The sequence below is a fragment of the Dermacentor silvarum genome, chromosome 11 (assembly GCF_013339745.2).
Source record: "Dermacentor silvarum isolate Dsil-2018 chromosome 11, BIME_Dsil_1.4, whole genome shotgun sequence".
In the NCBI taxonomy this organism is placed as follows: domain Eukaryota; kingdom Metazoa; phylum Arthropoda; class Arachnida; order Ixodida; family Ixodidae; genus Dermacentor; species Dermacentor silvarum.
This window is the reverse complement of record NC_051164.1, coordinates 102,972,186-102,993,615: the sequence shown is the minus strand read 5'-3', so window position 1 is coordinate 102,993,615 and position 21,430 is coordinate 102,972,186. Positions and strand designations below refer to the sequence as shown.

General features: G+C 44.7%; 1 protein-coding gene across 3 annotated transcripts in view; it reads left to right on the top strand.

The window, feature by feature from the left end:
- LOC119433390 (kinesin-like protein KIF2A) overlaps nucleotides 1-20,974 on the top strand; it is a 119,453-nt gene extending 98,479 nt beyond the window's left edge. For all 3 annotated transcript variants that reach the window (XM_049659406.1, XM_037700568.2, XM_037700570.2), the window contains 10 exons: nucleotides 496-638; nucleotides 4,666-4,740; nucleotides 6,211-6,346; nucleotides 9,849-9,959; nucleotides 10,690-10,757; nucleotides 12,935-13,052; nucleotides 13,205-13,306; nucleotides 18,148-18,220; nucleotides 19,256-19,318; nucleotides 20,380-20,974. In XM_049659406.1, the coding sequence (XP_049515363.1) occupies nucleotides 496-638; nucleotides 4,666-4,740; nucleotides 6,211-6,346; nucleotides 9,849-9,959; nucleotides 10,690-10,757; nucleotides 12,935-13,052; nucleotides 13,205-13,306; nucleotides 18,148-18,220; nucleotides 19,256-19,318; nucleotides 20,380-20,456 (966 nt within the window). In that variant the 3' untranslated portion in view covers nucleotides 20,457-20,974. The remainder of the gene's footprint in view (nucleotides 1-495; nucleotides 639-4,665; nucleotides 4,741-6,210; nucleotides 6,347-9,848; nucleotides 9,960-10,689; nucleotides 10,758-12,934; nucleotides 13,053-13,204; nucleotides 13,307-18,147; nucleotides 18,221-19,255; nucleotides 19,319-20,379) is intronic.
- Nucleotides 20,975-21,430: the final 456 nt, after the last annotated feature.

The window sequence follows — 21,430 nt, the reverse complement described above, 5'->3', positions numbered from 1 at the left end:
CAAGAGCTAGCACTTTTTCTGGAATGTGCAATGAGACATGTGTAAATAGCCGCGTGTAAATCCATAAGTAACAGATTTGACAATCATTGCAACCGTATTTGACAACCGTATCATTGACATCCATATTGTTTTGACAACAATAACATTGCAATTTGAGTTACCTGCCTTCTAGGCACAAGTTTGCTGACTTAAGAAAATAAAATGTTGCTGCGTGACAATATTGTAATGACATTACGCCTATCATTCCTCGCAATAGCAATGCATTGCTGCTCTAGAGTACATCTTAACACAAAACTAAGGTCAGCGAAAGCATATAGCAAAATGGCCCTGGGTGATACTTAGCATCTTGCCTAGTAATGAGCTAGTGGTAGTTTAATTCGCAAACATTGGTTGTGCTTTCATCCTAACAGAGAAAGTATCTTCACTGTTAATTGCACAGCATCGGTCAGACCTGCAGCGTTGACTCGCAGCAACTGCTTCTGGCCCCTTTTCCAGGTGTTCGACTTGCTCAATGCCAAGGCGAAGCTCCGTGTACTGGAAGATGGTAGGCAGCAGGTGCAGGTTGTTGGCCTCGTGGAGAGGGAAGTGGACTCTGTTGAAGAGGTCCTCAAGCTTATTCAACACGGCAACAGTGTCAGGTGCGTGAACAAAGTGGCAGTCATTGCTGCATGCATAATTTCCTAGAAAATTTACTAGAGGGAGCTCAACACTGCAGTCGGGGGATACATGGATTGCTTGTAGCCTCAGGATGTTCTTGTTGCAACGTTTGTTACTTTATCTGCCTTTCAAGAGCTTTAGCAGAGCATTTAGTAGTCCGCTGCTTTCACGTGAATTAGTGTATCTTCCAGGTGGTTGAAATGAACCCCTTCCTTGCCACGCCCCTTGTTCTGACTAAAATATAGTTTTTCATTGCAGAAATTTGAAAAAAAAAAAAAAAACATGAAATTTGATGTTCACCTGTGCAGAGTACACTATAAAATGCCCCACTGAGCTGCTTGCGTCCTCCACATCAAACGTCTTCACTAGAGATGTGAACAAAATGGAAGCACGGTGTGCCAGCGGGGGCTTTGTTTATGTCAAACTTGAGCCACTGACACGACGACGTCGGTCACTCGGATGTGCCCATCTCTGAAGACGAGCTGAGTGCATTGAAAATTTGTCTTTCACTTGAAGAGCACGAAATCACTATATGCATAACTGGAGTAAGCTTTTTTTTTTTTTTTTTCGTGAAGACTCCAACAAAACTCTAGAATGCCAGTGGCACCATATCTATATACCCTAGTTGCCAGCTTGTTTTACTTTTGCGGCCAGAATAAACTCTCTCCTGCTTGCACTGCCCCACAGATTCTGTGCTGCCATTTACCAGAAGCACGACAAAGCACCGAGATGAAGCTAGCTTGTCCTTGGCTATTCAACAGCACACGAGGTCCACATTTGCAGACACAAACTCCTCAAAAGATTCTGGGACCTCTGCAGTCTCTTGGATGAAGGCCCAAGCTTTATGTTCAAGGCAGTCTTCCACAGGATGTTCCATTTAAGGCCCCTCATCATCGTGTCAACACATTTAAAGCCTGCTTTACTGAAACAGTTTTTCAGAACTATGCTTCTCGGGCTATTTCAGACGGCTGAAATCACCTGAACAGCAAACTTCACGTCAATTACTGTTGTAAAACTTGACATAGTGCACAATCCCTTGGTCTATTGGCTGAAGGTGGGATGTGCTGTTTGGAGTGAAAAAAGATAACCTTCGCGGCTTTGAGCACAAAGACTTTGGTGTGGCAAGAAGCGTTGTCCACAAAGAGAAGCACATGACGGTTCTGAGGTGTCATCTTCTGGTCAAATTTCAAGAGCCACGAATTGAGAATGCTGGACATCATCCATGCATTCTGGTTTGCTTCGTATGTGACGGGACTGTGATGCCAGTGGCTGAAACAACAGGGTTGTTTCGCCTTCCCAATCACGAGGAGGCGCTCCTCCTCAGTTGCTGACATATTAACACGATAGCGTTAGGGCCCCGTGTTGCAGAAAATCCGGTGTCGGCTTTGGCGCCCGCAGCCGAGAAAATCATCCCCAACCACGCAGGCCCTCCAAATATATTTAGATATGCCACACCATTCTATCATTAATGTTGATCATACCTTGTCTTGCATTCTTGGCAAAGCTATTCCTCGGAATTTTGAGAATGACAATCCACAAACAAATGTCATGAAACAAAACACCCACAGCGCATGCCTTTTATGTTAAGTCTTCTCAGACTGAAATATTAAAAGTACGAAACAAAAACGGAAACCTGAAAATTATGCAATTTTTTTTTTGGCGCGGCTGTGCAATATCTCCGGGATCGCCCCACGCAAGAGGCCGCATTTCTACCAGAAAGCTCACCTTTGTGCATAGCGTTCGCTGACAGTGTTTCCCGGTAACCATTACGGTTGCTTAAGCTGCAGTTGTCGGGAAGCGTGAGAAGCAGTCGGGGATCTTTGAATGCTATCGCATTCCACTCTTAAAAGCGAAGCTTAAGCGTCCTCCTAATATTTGCAACAAAAAAGAACACTGATCTGCTCCTTTCAACCGTTTCCCATCGTGGCATGCCGCATTGGACTTGAACAACATTGTCTTACCTGGCCTCAATTTGTAGAATAAACTGCTCTCGTCCGTGTTGAATACATCGTCGGGGCTGTAACCATGGAGTAGCTGAGGAAGTTTACGATCTATCCGTGAGGAGGCACAGTCTGTCAACTGAATCGCCTCTCGAGATGCACTTGAACGAGATGGCACTACGCACTTTGAAGTGATCTAGCCACCCTTCACTACACTTGAAGTGGACACAATCGAGAAGGAACGCTAGCTGTTCAGCACGTTTACAGAGCAATATTTGGCTGGCGTTCACTGGAATGTTCTTTGCAAGTGCATCTCGCAGCCACAACAGTACAGATTTCTCCACCTTTGGATAGCTGACTCCCCGAAGTCTGATTCACTTTGTCATGAGTCCACCGTCCTCCGGTTGTTTTAAGATTGCATCACGGTTTTTCATTTTCACGATAGTGTTGAGTCTTTCAGGAAAGTCCAAACTTCTCCGCAACTCTAGTGTCCTGCTGTCCAGAGTCCTCATCACTGATTTGGAGCTTATCAAGAAGAGATCTGCTTTTGTTTTGTTACATCTCAAACGCTTTGCCAGCATTGCGCCGCTGGCCATGTTCGAAGAAGGTTGCTGCGAAATGGCAGTCGTACTACTACGTCATAACTGTGGACGAAGTGTTAGGGGCACGAAGCAGAAAGCAAGCAAAGTGCAAAGATTCATAGTAAGATAACTAAGAGTAAGATAAGAGTGACCTGGCAAAGATTCATAGTAAGATAACTGGGCGGGCCGCGTCCGCTCGGCGATCTTTGGCTCCCAATGATTCGAACAGAGCTGTCTCATGGAAACATGTTGATGGCTCTGTAGTCCAACTACTGGCATATAAAGCGATGAGCGCCACCGATGCTGCAACAGAAATCCAACTCGAATGGTGCTCTGTCACAGAGTTAGTGTGGGAGCACGACAGCGGTTTACTCAAGGGACCTAAAAAGTTGTCGCAAGTGTTATAACAGTGTCTCTCGTAGCAAGATTTTACTGGGGTTGCTCAGACTGGCATACATCTGCGGTGATTGTTATTTAGCTAAAGCTTGTGCCTCAGCGCGAGAAACCAAATGCTTAACTCCCCATAGTTAGGTGTGGCTGACAAGTGTCTCTGGCGCTGTCCTAAGCTCGCTAGCAGCGCCAAGAGAGCTGTCGGCTGTATACTTCGAGGGGTTCGGTGTCGGGACGAGCAGAGTCTCGCAAAAGCGTAACTATCTCCAAAAGTGATCGCCTGAGAATCGTAGTCTTCCATGCCGTCAAGCTTAATTGAGATTTAAGTACTTCTTAAAAGGGCTGCACAAAGACTGGCCTCGCATTTAAAGTTGGCCTGCCGCTGGTCCCGCCATCTGCAAATCGTCGACGTCGAGACACCAATCCAATCAAAATTGCTCCTCTCAAAGCGACCGTCATACCGAATGCGCTGCGTCGCCACAACGTCGCGAATGAACAGAGTTGAACTGCAAAATGCTGTAGAGCATTGCAGCATCGTAACCCGCCACAAGCACAGCGAAAACGGCATCAATGCCAACCAAAAACAAGTCCTGACTTCGGTCGACTTGTCTATGGATTGGATTGAGACGTAAAGTTACAGGTTGCCAATGTAGCGCTGAAAATCGCGGGATTTAGAGCGTTTGTTTTAAAATGGTTAAATTTTGTTGTTATTCTAACGTTATGCAACGTTCGAATAAGTTTAAGTTTAAGCAACGAAATCATGGAATAAGAAACTTGTGTTACAACTGAATAAATATGGTAATTTTTTAATAATTTAATCTACTTTCCTTGGAAGCAGTGCAGGTTCATGTCGTGTGCTTATTCAGGCGGTCTGTACCTGTCTTTGGGCAAGACTGAGCGTCACTGCCTATATTCTTAGTTTCTTGATTATACAGCGCCTGGATTTTGTGTGGTCCCCTCAGTCGTATAATCGGGGTTCCGCTGTATTTATTTTATATTTTATGTATTTTTGTATATTACATACATATTTGTATGTTTCCCCTTCCCCCCTTGACTAAAAGTTGATTTGGCTGGTGTTATTCCATTCTACATTGCAGAACGTCTGGGCAGACATCGGCCAACCAGAACTCTTCGCGGTCGCATGCAGTATTCCAGATCATCCTGAGGCAAAGGTAGGAAAAACAAAGCTGTATAGCTCTCTGCCACTTGTGAGATGAAGTAAAGGTCTCTTTTGCACAAAAAAAAAAAAGGAGGCTTTTCAACACGTTTTGCACTCATACACTTGCCTGCGTCCTGGTGTAGTATTCTCGAGTGATCACTATTGCGACATTTCACATGGCTCGATGCCGAACATGTGGAAGTATATAGCAGTCGCCATTCCTGTCGCTGTGCGAAGGTAGCATACGACGCTTCCAGTGTCGAGTCGCACGCAATGACTGTATGTACTCAAGCCCACTTATAACAATATTCAAGTGCCACGAAAATTTCATTGTTATTACTGATAATTGTTATAACCAGGTTGCATTAAAAATCAAAATAGGGAGATTGCAGAGCCGTTGAGAAAACTATAATGGCGAGGACTCCTGTGACTCTCCCTACCACCTTCCTCCATCTGGCTGCTGATTGTGTTGGCTCGTTTAACTGTTTAGGTGCACTTTCAGTGCGCTCTCATAGCGTGTAACAAGCCGCAGCTGTCGGCGTTCAAGAATGGCACTGCTATAACTTCAAAGCTAGGTCACGGGCAGCAAGTGATGTGCAAGCTCCGCCGAGGCATCGCTTTGGTGGCCTCAAAAGGGGCATAAAAAAAAAATGTAGATTCGCCCGAAAGGCGAAGCATCGATTGCGGATAGCAAAAAAGTAGACATCAATATGAAGTAAGGATATTAGTTTATTGGCCATAGAAACTTACAACATTTGCTTACTAAATTAACAAGCACGTTGTCACACACGCACAGGTAAACATGAACTCATCTCGCTCGATGACCGCGGAACTCGCTGTCAAAACGCTGGAGTCGGGAAGTGCAGCAGCAAGCGAATTGATCTTCATGCTGTCTCGCGTCAACACGAAGATGAGGCCCGCACGGCCACGCCGTAAGCAGCAGCAGCCCCTGCATGATCGCGGGTTTCTTTGCAACATTCATTGTCTAGCACTTTCCTCGCTTAACCACTACCCTCGTTGGCGCAGACATTGTGGATTGAGTAGCGGCGCTGGTTCATTATACCGAGCGACAAACATTCATCAAATCAGTGAAGTCGCCCAGGACTCTATAGCTATTCAGCAGTTACGCATATCAATATATCAACATTGAGGCAGACTGAGCACTTTACTGAAAAATTCTTGAACAATCGAACGTGATGATGAAAAGCTATGATGACGGTGTGGTCCACTGTTAAAGGGAACACTCCGACAGTGTACTTCAGAGGGGTGTATAAAGGTATCACCACTGTCGTGTGATGCAAAGGCATGCAAGTGTATGCATGGCAGAGGGAAAATTTGCCATGCTCTGCACTTGTGTGTTCACTGTACATGTACTTAAGTTGGTGAAGTCCACACTTAGCACTCGCACTATACTTCTGCAAACTTGCATATGTCTGGTTGGACAAGGTGTTCATGTCTGAACTCCTGTGGTTTGCCCTTGCAGGAAGTCCAGCCGCCTCCACGGGAAGTTCTCTCTCATTGACCTGGCTGGGAACGAGCGAGGTGCCGACACGTCGAGCGCCAATCGGCAGACAAGAATGGAAGGTGCCGAGATCAACAAGAGCCTGCTTGCCCTCAAGGTGGCTACAGTTCATTGCATGCACTTTTTCTTAGTGCTAAAACATTGGGCAGGTTTGTCTTTTCTTGACAGTTTTATCTGATAAAGAAAAAGCCCAAGTGGTGCAAGTCTGCTCCAGAATTCTACTTTTCTGCACACAGCTTAAAGCAGCAACCACATGCATGCAGTATTCGACAGGGACAACTGATGCAACAGGCACACCCTGTCGCGTCGCGGTGTGGAGCAACTGCGTGGAAGTGACATTGCAAAAAATGAGGCGACAAATTTACATTATTGTCCGAATAAATACTGTTGTGGGTTTGTTGGCAAATCTCAAACGTACCACGAGGTCAACATTTTAACCACGGTGTATTAGCTATAGCTTTAATATGCCTGTTATCACTTGAAATCTCATCCATGCCGCCAGCTTTAAAACAAACTACCAATCTCAATAATAATGACAAGACAGTGCCAATGCATTGTCCTCTGCGTGATATGGGATGAAGCAATGGCTGAATTTGCTATTTTTGGCTGGCACGACAGAGAGCAAGTTGCAAGGTCAAATTCAAATGGAAGCGGGTGGCCTGGTTGCTGCCATGGTGTTGCACAATCATACTGTCTCTGGTGGAAGTCGCTCCGTGAACTTTCAAGCGAAAAGTGAAATTTTCGGGCTGGCCAAAAACCGGCGATGCGACAAGCGACGGAGATGGATTGCCCTCCTAGACGGTAAAACCTCTCACTCATCACAGCCGCTTGTCGCTGTCGCTCAAAAATCGCATGCATGGAGTTGGGCCTTTACGCCATTTTCCGTGGAATTTGTCGCTAACATGAGTACTGGTCAGGCCGGCCTGCCTGAAGCATCGCTTCATTTGGTGTACGTTGCAAATTCTACATATTTAGGAATTCTTTATGATTTGTTGCATATTTGTGGAATTGAGGCCTATTGCCATCATTAGTTGGCACCTATGCAATTAACAAAACACAATTTTGCGACTTCCACATGGAGGCCTTGCTCACTACTATGAACGCTGTAACATTTCTTAACCCCATTGACGACATTACTTAGGTCATAAACTTTTTCTTTGGTGTTGTCTGTTACTAGTGCGATATATACTATTGCAATATTTCTTGATTGCTTTGGATTTTGTGGAACACAGGTGTGTTCTCAGCAAAATCTGCTAGTTTTATCATCCGTTCGAGAGATTTGATAGCTAAATTGGCATGTAATGCTTCCTCTGGCAAATTTTTTTTCGTAGTTGCTTTTTTTCTTCGTTTTTCTGTACATTGAGTAGGTCCGCAAAGCAGGATATTTTAGGAATAAGAGTTGTACGACGATGTATAGGTGGTGCTGCCTGTCTACTACTCATACCACCAGATAAAAAAAAAAAAGTAGCATATTTGATTAAATCAAGCAGGCCAGGGGACTATTTGTCACCGCCCCGTTTCAAAAGGGATGCCATGAAATTATCATCATTAATTTATAAAAGCAGTCTAGCATTCTAGTGGGCGTACAGTCGCCGATATATTTTTCGGACGAATTTAGGCCCCAAAGTCAGTGGTGGTCCAACTGCGCCATTTGCACCATTTTGCTACAATTCTACTTGTCTGCGCCTTGCTGCTCCCACCGAAGTGCAACTTGCGCCAAGTGCGCCAAAGCACCACCTTTGCCTTGGGCGCTACGTGGACGTCGCAGTAGCATGGCTGATCCCTCCGTTTGTGGACAGACCTGCGACTAAGCATTCCAAGCATCAGCGACGCGGACTTCGCGACCAAGCTTTGCGCATGGAATCCTCGATTGGACATGCAGTTAAGCCTTTCGGTACTCGATGTTTCAGAATTCACGACCAAGCACATTGAGCGTCTACTCCTCGAGCCCGCGGCTAGGCATTTCGCGCATCGGCACTTCGCACTGCTCGATTAAGCACATCGAGCGTCGACTTCTCAAGCCCGTGGCTAGGCATTTTGCACTTAGGACGGCACGACTAAGGCACTTAGGACGGCACGACTAAGCACATTGAGCGTTGACTCCTCAAGCCCGCGGCTAGGCATTTCGCGCATCGGCACTTGCGACTGCACCACTAAGCACAATGAGCGTCGACTCCTCAAGCAAGCGGCTAGGCATTTCGTGCATCGGCACTTGGGACTGTGCAACTAAGCACATCGAGTGAGCCCGCGGCTAGGCATTGTTGTTGCACAAAATTTTTTCTGCATTTCTAGTCGCTTTTGTATTATGTTCAATAGCATAAAACTATTCTGAGTAATCTACAAGTGCTATTTACATAGGCAAATAAAGTCTGTTTGCAACGCTTTCTGCTCTGGGCACACAAGCTAAATGACTGCATCAGTCTGTCTTGCTTGTGTCCATTTGCTCTAAAGATGTATACTTAACAATTGTGTAGTAGTAATAAGCTGCACCAAATGTCATGCATTTGCTTTTCTCCTGCTCCAACTGATCCAGAATTCAAAATTTTGTGCTACAGAACTGCTAGAAAATGCTAATGTGGCTGCTCCTAAATTGCTACTAAACAGCTTTTTTCCTGCTCCAAAAATTGCTCCAATTCTTAAACTGGCTGGACCGCCACTGCAAAGTTGATTTTCCGGACTAAATCGCTTGTTCCGAGCCATGCTACCCAATCTTGGAGGCTGCCATGTTGGATTTTCCGCTGGCTTGGCCAGGCTTAGCTTCCAGTGGCCCGCTCTATGGCCTCCGAAATTGGGAGCGCACGCTATCAAGAGATAGCGGGCGCCATCCTCTCGACTTGGAGGCCATGCCCGTTTTTCCGTGGCTGAGAAAACGCTCCAGGGGACGGTACTTTTTCTTCTTTCGGTCAGCACTATTGTCATAATCACTTTGCGACATCCGTTTTTGTTTGTTTTTTTAGTTAAAGCTTCAGTTGCTATTTTGCACAGGATATGTGTGCCTCGTTGACATCGCACCTTTTGTGTGTGTTTGTGCGGCTTCGCATTTGTGTTATCGGCGCCACCTTCGCGAGAGCCAAGTTATGCGAGGTGATGGGGCTCACTTCTTCGATCTCCGTGGCGATCTTCGCTAACGGAGATTGCCAACGCGGTGACACTTTTGTATAGGGAGACATCAGTGTTGCGCAAATCCAAGCAACTCTGAACGCCTCCAAGCGTAGTATGTGGCAGGGCATTAGAGATTTCTTTTTTTTTTTTTTTTATGCCACTCTAAGCCTACCGAGTTTTTCGGACTATTTTTCGGTCCCCGCAAGGTCCGGAAAATCGGTCGGCGACTGTAGTCTTGCAGCATGCAGCTGGTCAGACCGAAAAAAAAAAAAATGAGAACTGTGTAAGAATGAAAACTGAGTGGTTTGTTTTTAGTAGCAATGTTTGGGTAACTTGTGCTCATGTTTTGCTATTGCCAGTGTAGAGGAAGCGCTGGTCCTCGGAGTGGTTCTCCCCTTGTGGCCTTCTCACTGTTCTAAAACATGGTTTTCTGCTTCTTTGCTTCTTTCCTACATTTTTCACTGGGACTTGATCATCTTTATTTACGTACCATGCAGGAATGCATCAGGGCATTGGGTCGTCGTGGTGCTCACCTTCCGTTCCGGGCCAGCAAGCTGACACAGGTCCTCAGGGATTCGTTCATCGGCGAGAACTCTCGGACCTGCATGGTGGGCACATCTGTTTGTGTTGCCGGTCTTATGTTTATAAATTGCCACATGTCGAATAGTTTTTGAGATTAGTATTTCTCGTAAGGTTCCTAACATTTAATATCGCAGAAGCAATGCAGTGCAAAAGCTCGTGCAATGTAGTGCTCTAAATTGAGGTTCATTCTATCAGAGCTACCTCTCAGCGGAAGTGTTTTAGGCAGTTAACAGCGGAGCTGTTTAAGCCGGCCGTTATTCCGTTAGTTGTCCACAAGAAATGTGGGCTGATCCTGGCGGTAGTGCAGAAAGGGTCCAAACACAATAGCACATACCCCTGTGAACTATCGAAGCTGAGCCTGGCTAAGTCTAGCTAAAGTGTACTCTAGTCTAGCTAAGCATGGTTGGGACTACTTAAGATTAGTCGGTCATCGATAGCCAATCAATAGCTAATCGATAATCAATCAATAATCAAGAAATTTCAGGGAAATGCTGGGGATGACTTGGTAGTGCTTAGCCTAGCCCAGAAGCCAGGACTAGCTAGGTGCCCATCAGCTCCGCTTACTCTTCAGCATTGCACCTCCAATGCAAGCTACACTAGTTTTCTTTTTGTATAGAATGTATCATTAGCATTTATGTGGAGCCACAACAGAAAATAAAGCAAATTTTATTGCAACCTGATGATGAATGATCAATGTAAAAATCTTTGCACGCAATCGGCACGAGTAGCTTGTGTGTTTTCTTTGGTTGTTTTCAGATTGCGATGATCTCTCCAGGCCTGAGTTCTTGCGAGCATTCCCTCAACACGTTGCGCTATGCAGACAGGTACGGCAGTGGTGGCATTCCTACACTGTATAGCACCTCACATCTCTAAGGTTACTTCTTTGCTGTTACCTGGGCCAGTGTAATGCAACGATTCTTTTCATTTGTTTGTTACTTCCTTATGAACCACCGTTAATGACCAGCCAATCCTGGTAATGTAGGTGAGGCACCGCTCAGACCATTGAAAAAGCATGAGAAGGAATAGCATTAGAATAGAATTGTTGCATTATTTTAGCCCACCTGATTGTGTGCTACACATGCAGAACGATGCGGCATTTCAGTTGACAGTGCTAACTCTAATTGGGCGACAACTCTTAAATTTCATTGTACAGTTGAACTTTGCTATAATGAAGTCTTGTATTGCGTGAGAATACAGTCGAGTCCCGCTACAACGAAATTCACGGGACATGCGAAAAATTTTGTTGTGGAGGAACTTCGTTGACGCGAAATTAGTATGTATATACGTACGCCAAACGGGAAAGCCGTGAACGAAACCGAAACCATCGTCCGGGAAGCCTTCGCGATGGCGTGGTGGCAAAGTTTGAGACGTGCCGAAGGCGGTCAATGAAGTGTCAGCTTCAAGAGAGAAAATGCATTTTGCGCCGCTGTTACAGCATTTTTCGTACATTGCGGCCGACGCCTAACTCAACGCGCGTGCCCGGCCGATCGCGAAACTCTCATTTTGCGGCACATGAACCGTCGCAATTAATCGAGCAGTTTGAATTACCACAATTTCATTGCATATTTATGACAAAGTCGGCAAACTTGGAAAGCTTGCGCTTGCCAGAAGTTTTATTTCCAGATGTTGGTAAGCCTAGATTTCTTGCGCTTCACGGCAAGCAAAGGCGTTACGCGAGTCTCAGTCTGTTAAAAGAGCCATCGCAATGTCATTGTTGTGGGCTCTGTTAGCTTTTAAGACGAGGTCAAAAGGATCCATTACTTTGAAAGCAGTCGCCGGAGTCAGTGTGTCTAGCGGGTTGCAATTTTTTTCAGACGACGAGACTGTTGGCATCATGTTAACGACAGCGGCAGTGGCGCGGCTGCCGTATCTTGAAAGCAATCTGCACTGTGCTCTAAGTGCGTGCCCGCGCTTGCCTCATTTTCAAAGCGATCTGCGATGTGGGCAAAGTGCAACTAGTGCCGGTAGAGTCGTGTGCGCTGTGCTTTTTCAATTCGCGTTGAAGCGAGAGACGGCACGGAGGTCAATTCGCTCGCTGCTATTGCCGCACCCTCTCATTCTATCGTGTTGACAGCGAGTTTCTGCTGTCATCGAGCGAGATGTGTTCATGTTTACCTGTGAGCGCGTGACACCGTGCTTGGTAATTTCGTTAGTAAGCGAATGTTTACAAGTTTATACAGCCGATAAAACTAAGATTTTAGTTCGTATAGAGCTGTCTTCTAATATGCTATCGCAATCGATGCTTCACCTTTCGGGCGGAACTGCAAAATTTTTTCCTTCCGCTTTCTGCCTCGGCGATCATATGTGTTCTCGAGAGAGAGAAATTTACGCTTCGTTGGCGTAGCCATTTCGACCGGACACGCACCACAGAAAACGGCAGCGATTGTGGGGATCCCGTGCAGTCTCGCGCAGGCGCGATGACCACGCATTTGCAGTGGCGTAAACCGGTACGTTGAACTTGATTTCGTTCGCGAAAACCTCGTTGAAGCGGACATACGATCGTCACAGCTTTGGAAGGGCCTTCTAATTTGGCTACTTGGCAGTTCCAATTTGAATTCAATCCCAGTTTTGTTCTCGAAAAGTTTGTTGCAGCGGAAATACTGAATAAAACGGCTTCATTATGGAGAGAATTTTTTTGTATTGCTTTCTATGGGCAGCTGACGGGGAATCGGAATCTTCGTTGTGGCGGAAATTTCGTTGTAGCGGCATTCATTGTAGGGGGATTCGACTGTAACTTTGTTATATCTGATAACTTATGTATGTGTGCGTTGTATTGAGGTTTGATTGTACTACAATTGCGCCAGATGTTTAGCAACTTCAGTAGCCAGCCCATCGAAGTTAAGCAAGGTGGGGCATCAGGCTAGTTAGTACTCCACAATTTGTTGCCTTGATTGTAAGTTAGCACCAGTCTTTCCTTTTGCACTTCGCGTCTTGCAATTTGCGTGTTCATCATTCGTGTCTGTCACATTATTAATGCTGCGCTTCTTGCTGGACTACGCAGGGTGAAGGAGCTTGGTGTCGAGGACAGCCCAGAGCTGAAGCCTGCCTCAAACGAGGATGAAGAGATGGCTCCAGAAAGTGAAGAGGACGACAACCTTGCTCTGCTGAGAGCCTCTGATGTGAGCTTCTTGCCTTTGCTGCTCGTTCTAATTTATGGCACCAGAATTGACCTGTTCAGATGAACCTGACTCTCTTATCTTCATTTTGACAGCTGGTAAATTTTTTTTTGAGTGCTGAACCTCACTCCCCTTTATTCAACATCTCTGTGCAGGACGTGGAGATGTCTGGAGACATGTACACATTCCACGAGGCCATCTCCCACCTACAAGAGATGGAAGAGGAAATTCTGGATCTCCACAAGACTGTTGTTGAGGTGCGTGTGTGTCATTTGTTGCCCTTATGCGCATATGATCGTGCTAAGGCACCTAATGAAGTTAAGCTAGACAGTACTGGTGGCTGAAATGCTCGTACAGTTATTCTCAATATAGAATACAATTTATTTAGAACTAAGTGCTTTCAACACCATTTCAATATAACAAAATTTCACTGCCACTGCGAGGAATACCAAGACAATAAATTGAAGAGTCTGGAAATGGAGATGGTCAAATGGTTAAAAACATGCGGCTGCTTGCAAACACAACTTTCAGATAGCGCGACCAAGAGCGACAGCTGGAGTAGAGCAGTGTCATGTTCCGTGTAACGTCCAAGTGTATTGATGAGAACCTATCGCGCCCTGCGTGCTGTATGCTTTGGGGGCAAGGGAAGTGTGCTAGGGTGAGCCAAGAAGGATGGTGGCTTGATGAGCAGTCTTCCCGCATGGAAAATTTGAAAAGGGGGAGGTTAACGAGCTCGTGGTAATGCAGTCAAGTGCACGCGGTGGGGTGAATAGCAGGTTTGTGTGCGTCTCCTTTTCTAGTGCTGCCGTGGCTGCGCATGGGTGCCAATGCGCCTAACGAGTAATGCCAAACTATCGATAGTACTACCGATAGTTGAGTCAATATCGAACTATCGATGGTAAAAAAAAAAAGCTATCGCTATCAGTATCAAAAGTACTATCGATTGTACTTTCAGTAGTACTATTGATAGTATAAAATCAACCGCGCGAACTCATTGCAGCATAAGCTTGCTTCCCCGAGTGCGTGGTATATGGTGGTGGTGGTAACTATGACAAGACTCTTTGTTATCGCAGTCTACCCATCACCGACCCCTGCAGATTTACCCTACGTACAGTTTCTGGATAAAATGTTAGTGTCGCAAATGACTTTGTTGTGCTGGCAAGAGCGACCCGAGACGCACCGCTTGGCGCGCCTGCTTCTGAGCTGAATTCGAGTGGAATTATTGCTTCAGCACGTGTGCTTGCTGGGTTTCAAGGGCAGTGCTTGAACTGAATGGAAGCTACATGGACAAAAAAGCAAAGAACGAGCACGTTGCCCTTAGCAGTTGCACACTAGGATTTGTTCCGCAGCACACCACTCCAGCGCTCTAGACTTGGTCTGCTCACGAATAGACAGCCTCCCACATTTTTAGCTATATCATGTGAGGACACTATAATATGGTCGTATGTCGTCCTGAAGGGAACATCGCATTAGGCTACTCACACAGGAGGTGCACTTGAGAGTACTTCTGCTGGTCGCGCTGATTATCGTCGCTTAAAGGCGCTAAAATGACGCATGATGGATGCTCGCGCGATATACCCAAAGATGCGGGAGGCTGTACATACGTGCATACCAGGATGTTGCTTGCTCGACTGAAGCGATGGCCTCACGTAAATGGTACTGGGGTTCAGCTTTCTTAATCGAAATCCAGGTAGACGATGGTCGAAAGCGAAACCATCGCGAACCGTTTTCGATCAGAACAAATGTGCTTGTTTGATTGGTGAACTAAGCCGGCGATTATCGGAAAGCCCAGCTGGTCCTGCAGTTGAACCATCTAGACAGCAGGTGGTTCCAAATGAATCTGCGACAGGAAACCGAATTCTGCGGTTCCTTGAGAGACAGGAACAGGAGCCCTCAACCGCAACCTCGAACGCAAAGCTAACAGTTTGCCAGTACCTGGAGTTGCATCCACAGGAAAGGAAGAGCAACCCTGTAGAATTCTGGAAGTCTTGGCAATGCTCCATAACGCCGCTCTCTGAAGTGGCGAGGAAGTACTTCTGCATTCCAGCAACGTCGGTACCCGCATAATGCGTATTCTCAGCGGCTGGACAGATCATTTTATCATTTTTGATGGGAGGAGCAGGATGAAGGGCAAGAAAGTAGACATGCTTGTGTTCCTTCACCAGAATGCTTGGCTGACACATGATTAAGTTGGAACTGTTCAGCTGTAGTGGAAAGGAAGCTGTTACATGTGGCAGAATGGCACGGCTTCAAATTTGTATTGCATTTTGTGATTTAAAAATAAAAATGTCAAGAACTAAGTTTGTTGGTAAGGTGTAACTGGTTACTTCTGAGTATGAATTTATTGATGGACATATTCCAGCATTTTCACTGCGAAAATAATTTATTTCATTCGCCAAAAAATTGCTCATAAATTAAACGAACTGACTATTGCTGATAGTAGGCTATCGCAAATGTAGTATTGCAAATCTGTAGTAATACTACCGATGGTACTATCGATAGTACTATCGATAATCCTATTGATAGTTCATCGATAGTAACACCGATTTCACTATCGATAGTACTATCAATAATACTATTGATAGTCTTTTTACACTATCGATAGTTTAAAAAAAGCTATCGCTGCTAGCGATAGTCAATTTACCGATAGTTTTGCATCACTAGCCTGAACGCATGTGCAGCCCGCACGCCCTGTTTTAGAGGTAATTTTCTGCGTGTGCAAAGATGGGTGTGCCAGGATGGCATGGCATCATGTACGCTGCCTTCCTGCATGTTCAGTACTGGAGGTTGCATAATAAAGTTTCGGAGAAGCGTTGAAGTGAAGCAAACTAAGCATTTGCTTCCTATTGCCGGCACTTTTCATGATAGCGTCGTCCCACTGCAGGCTACACAATCAGCCACAGGGGCGGAGTGGTTGCAAAAGCGTGGTTGGCTTTGCTTTGTACCACTGATGTAAAGATTCCAGTGACACGCCATGAAACCATATATTTCGTTACCGGCTCTCATATTCATCAGAAATTTTTTTCTTATTCAAATTTGTTTTTTCCGATTGCCCGATAATTCGGAAAGCTTTGCTACACCTTCCATGTAAGAAAAATTCATTGGCAATCGTACTTATTTGCACGAAACATAGTTTTTATGCAGTAGAACCCTGTTGATACGTTTTTCAAGGGACCATAAAAAAAAAACAGCCGGAAAATTGTAACTGTGAGGAAGGCCAACAATCGCCACAGCTGTCGGAAACGGCTCTGTATGGCTGCCAGTACAGTTATTAGATGTCTCGGCACTCTTGTTGTGACCGAGGACGGTGCTTGCGCATGTGTATAATTAAGGGACATTTACAATGTTTCGCGACGGTGGCCCCTTTCAACTCTCTTGACCGCCAGATTCTGCATCTGCTTCCCCGCACAACACAGCTCCATTGCGGCGAAACTGACTTAAGAGAACCAGTGATTATGCTACGCATATAAGACCCTTGCCGGCTCCAAAATAAATGTAACGCTGCACTCGGTGGATTTGGCCCAGTGTGCATGGTTCCCGGTAGCCTTCAACTGATGCACACTTCGCTTCCGGCGCTTCACCAACTGCTCTGTACTCATGTGCAGCACTGGACTTGTGCAATGCGCCGGTCACTTACTGCAACGTACAAGCAAGCTGCACTGCTTAATTTACGTGACCGCCATGTTCGAAGGCAACGTAAGATGCGGGAACATTACAGATTGGCGACGTATCAACAGTAACATTATACATGGAGGTCCATGGGATTGTGGTTGGGACCACGAAAACGTGACTTAGCAGCCGGGAAAACGCAGCAGCGAGGAACATATCAACGGCGTTCCACTGTACAACAAAGCAAATTGCGATATATCTCAATATAAGGGAGTTGGTAAAATCGGCAATGTTAATGTAATGCAATTTGATGCTACTGTGTGCAATGCCAAATGTATATGTACAGGCACAGTTGAATTCTGCCACAATGAAATTGGTGAGGCTGTTCAAAAAAAAAGTTTTCCTGGAACTTTGTAGACATGAAATATACAAATGACCATGAAACATGTGGTTTAGTGGTACAGGAAAAGTTTATTTCCAGAAGTATAGCTTTGCTTTGCTTACGTTTTCTAGCAAGCAATGATAGGACGCGACTCTTGCATTCTGTCGAATCTCTATCCTGATGTGGACATACTCGGACGAAACTACGGATTTTATCAAAGGCGGCCATAACGCGAGGTGTTGCTTTAATCGGCACATACTCTGAAGATTGTTTCATTGGGTTCTGAGGGTACTAGTACTACACACTCCCTATGACTTGTCATTGCTCATTTCTTCATTTATGGAGTCGTTGGAGCAGTCCTTGATGATCGCCAGTGTGCCGGTATAGTGATCACTTGCTGAAAAATTACCCAACTTTCGTAAGTGCACATGGCCTCTGGAAAGCTGGAAAGGTTAAGTGGTGGTGCTACTAGCTTAGCATGTAAATGTAAATCTTGTGATAATGATGCTGGCTCCTACTGTTGGCTGTTAAATGGATATCTGAACAGCCAACTAGCTGTAACCTGTCAATTTAAATTGAAATCCTGTCATTAGTTTCCGAGAGAAAAAAATTTTGAATTGGCATATACAGTATACGCTGAAACCAAGGTGACCCATTTACCCTACCATCCCCGGAAGGAGGCTACACTTAAAAGCCAACTGTCTTATTTATGGATAGATCTTGACCAAGTTTGCATGCATTGTGTAGTTTGGTGTGCTGATCCTAAAAATGTAATTATTTTTGTCCTAACAAGTAGTTATTGATATATCGAAGACATGGGTTCGTTTGTTTGTAGAAAAATTGGCATCTAGATAAAGACCGAGTACAGTTGTTAAGATATAGAAATCTGGAATGTATAAGGTGTGCACTTAGGTGTAAAGCAATGTCCTAGGTCAATTTTAACTAGAGTTGGAGCCACTCAAAGCTGCCTGAAAAAGAATAGTGTATACGTTTCAAAGCATGTTTATGGAAATGAAGTATCTACGCGAAAATGACAAGAATGAAAATACAATTTTTGGGTAATTAGGTGTTCTAGAAACAATGTGCCTCATTTTCACCCATTCGCAGGCCAGCCAAGCATGGGTGCACCAGGACATGGATCTCCTCACCATGACCAATGAAGTGGACTATGACCTTGACCGTAAGCATGCCATGATCCTGATAGTTACCTGCTCTGTGTGCTGTAAATCCCTAGGTAAAGCTTAATGCCACAGCTGAAAGCCAGCTTTGTGTTGAAGCACCAGGCTTGAATGCCCACATAGGCAGGTAGCGCAGAGTGATCATGTGATCTGCTCAGTTTCGGAGGTACAGAACAGTGAAATTGCTCAATAGGGACAAGCACAATTCTTTGCTACCGCTGTTCGTCATGCCAGCTTTGTGACCACGGGTGCTTGTGGTTGAGTGACTTCTGTTCATGTCTTTGGGCATGTGATAACAAGCGTTTTTAGTTAGCAAATTCTTAGTGCAATTCATAATGCCTGTACAAGCCTTAGTAAGGCATTAGATTATGACATGAGCTATCACTGTCAAATCTTTGTCCTTAATTGTGACAGCAATGACGACAAATATAGCGATCATCATAATGTGCTGATAAAAGAAGTCCTTCGGCATTACCAAAATTAGTGCGTTATTGTTGGTGATTAATGATTAAGCTCTGGAAACACTAATGTATATAACACAAAAAGAAAAATTGTTCAAAGTGTTGTAGGTATTGTAACTTTGTAACTTTGGGTGTGCAGTGCAGATAGGGTTTAATCATTGATGACTTTTGTCGTGTTAAGCTTCAGTGCTTCATTGCTTCTATGAATTCGTTACTTTGTCTCTTGTTGATAGCAAATGAATTGAGTTCATCTACTATAGTGCATGCGCTAAAATGTTCTGTATGTGCCGATTGTTGCTGTTCTCTCCATGCATATAACGCATCGGGTCAGTGACCTAGTCGGGCGCATTGGGCACATTGTTCTTTTTTTTTGAGGGGGGGGGGGGGTGGAATTGGGAATCTGAGAAGGTTTAACAACTAAAAAGAAACCCTGCAGCCACACCTGTTTGTAACGAATGAGTGTTTGAAAATCGAATGACCCAGGTATCTTAACTAGGGAAAAAATATTAAACCAGTGTTTGTTCTTGGTACCCCTTTGATATATTGCTTACTATGGATTCTCGGCTTTTCATGCAGTGTACGTGCAGAAGCTGAAGGATTTGCTCGCTGAGAAAATGGAGGTCCTCTCCAAGTTCAATGGTTAGTTCCTACATTTGCTGCTGTCCATTGCAGTGTTGTTTCAGCACTGTCAGAATTTAATAGGCCGTCTGCCAACAACCAGTCCTTGTGGTTATTGGCAAGCGGCCTGTTATATTTTGGCGTTTGTAGCTGCATAGGGTGCATACAGTCTACTTATGTTGTCACATTGTAGTGATGGTGAAGAACTGAGGCTCTGCCAGTACTGAGTAGTGAGTCAAGGCTAACTGTTATTAGGCAAGCTCATGCTCAGAAAGATTAGCAACACCCAAATTGCGATAGCAGCCCGCATAGTCGTCGCACCTAAACTCGCAGGTCAAGTATGTCCATTATTTATACATGCATCGCCGCAAATTCCAGAGCAATCACTGATGCTCTTGTTTGTACATTCAGGAAATTGCAACGCTGCATACATTAGGCATACAGCAGGATACAGTAGGCATATCTTGTGCCGGGCGATAACTTGATAACAATGATGGACTGGAAAAAAATGTATGCATAACATTACGAGGACTGACAACTGTTATCGTATACTCGTGTAAGGGCCGCACCCTTGTAAAGGCTGCACCGCCAACTTGGCAGCCGAAAATTTGGGGGGGAAATGCTGCGTGCGTGTTAGCGAATTTTTGCGCGCTGTCTACTTCCACGTTCCGCTAGTAGATGGCAAGAGCCAAGTGTTGACCTCTGATGCAATGGTATGTCTGGGCATCTGGGGTTATTCGAGGGATCCGAGCTCGACTGATACCGTGTAGCTGTGTGGGTGGCTTGATGCCCCATTTGTGTTGGGAAAACTAGGCATGCTGCTCAAAACGTTAAGTGGTCAACACTTTTGAAAGTTTTTTACATTTTCACACCGTTATATTTTTTAATTAATGGCACATAAATTAGCATAATGTTCTGATTTAATCAATCTCTATCTAGTGACGGACACTTTTCATAAAACATTGTTCGAGATTCTAGACTCTGGGCAAAAGGCAATCTCTTTAAGGCACAGTAGTGTGCAGGAACTGTTCTTTTTTGATGCCATGTCTGATCACTTTTTGTTCCGATCATCTTTCCTGCAGAAAAGGTGACTGGATTCCAGCAACACTTGGCCGAGGAGGAAAAAATGAGCATGAACATCAAGCGGCCTGTAAAATGAATCCAAATGGCACAGCACTGACCAATGTTATTTGCTTCTTTCTCGCCTCGCCAACTATCCTCGCCAGCTTTTTTTTTTTTTTTTATTAGCCATTTCACCCACATCTGTGAAAACCAGTGCCGCCCTCAACCCTGTACATATCTTCAGTGAGCGGGCAGGCATATCTTGGTGCTGTACTTTTTTTTTTTTTTTTTGCTGGCTACTTGATAGACCACAACTATGTTGTGTGTAATATATTTGTACACATGTTTTAACTGTTCTGACTGCTTATTTTTATTTGTAATCCCCTGTACATAAGCTAGACTTTTAAACTAAGTGCGGAGAGGTGGGGTGTCGGCTGAACATGAAGTTTTTATTATTTTTGTTTAGTTAAAATCTGCCTGCACCCTCACTGCACATCACTGCGTGTTTGTATGTCCGTTTCTTTTTTTTTTTTTTTCCCACTCTTTTCTTTTGATGACCTTTCAAAGCAGTGCATATGTGCAATGGAAGAATCAATAAATTTCCTCCGAGCACAACATTTGCATTTCTGGCCAGCAAACCTCGGGCAGCCTGATTTTATTGACTCATTTACGACTAACTTCTTTGTAATAGTCGCAATAGTAGTATCCAGAAACCTTGACCTGGATTGTTTTGGTGTCGGTGGCTGAAAGTCTAAATTTGGCATTAAAAGTGAATATGCATGCTATAATTTAATTTGGAGAATACCTCTCTCTCTCTCTCTCTATCTCTCCTTTTTTTTTTTTTTTTTCCCCCAGTGCTTGCACAGGCCTAGACCCAGCTGTTCAGTAACAGCAGTCATATGGGACACATTGTTCACATGAACTGTTTGCATGCATTTACTGTGAACTATTTTTACATACAATAGCATTTCTCCACACACCTTCCTGAACCTGGCTTTCTATGTTGCCTTAAAGGTGTACCAATGTTATCTATGGGAAAACATTTTTGTCAGCAGTTAGGTTTGAATCAAG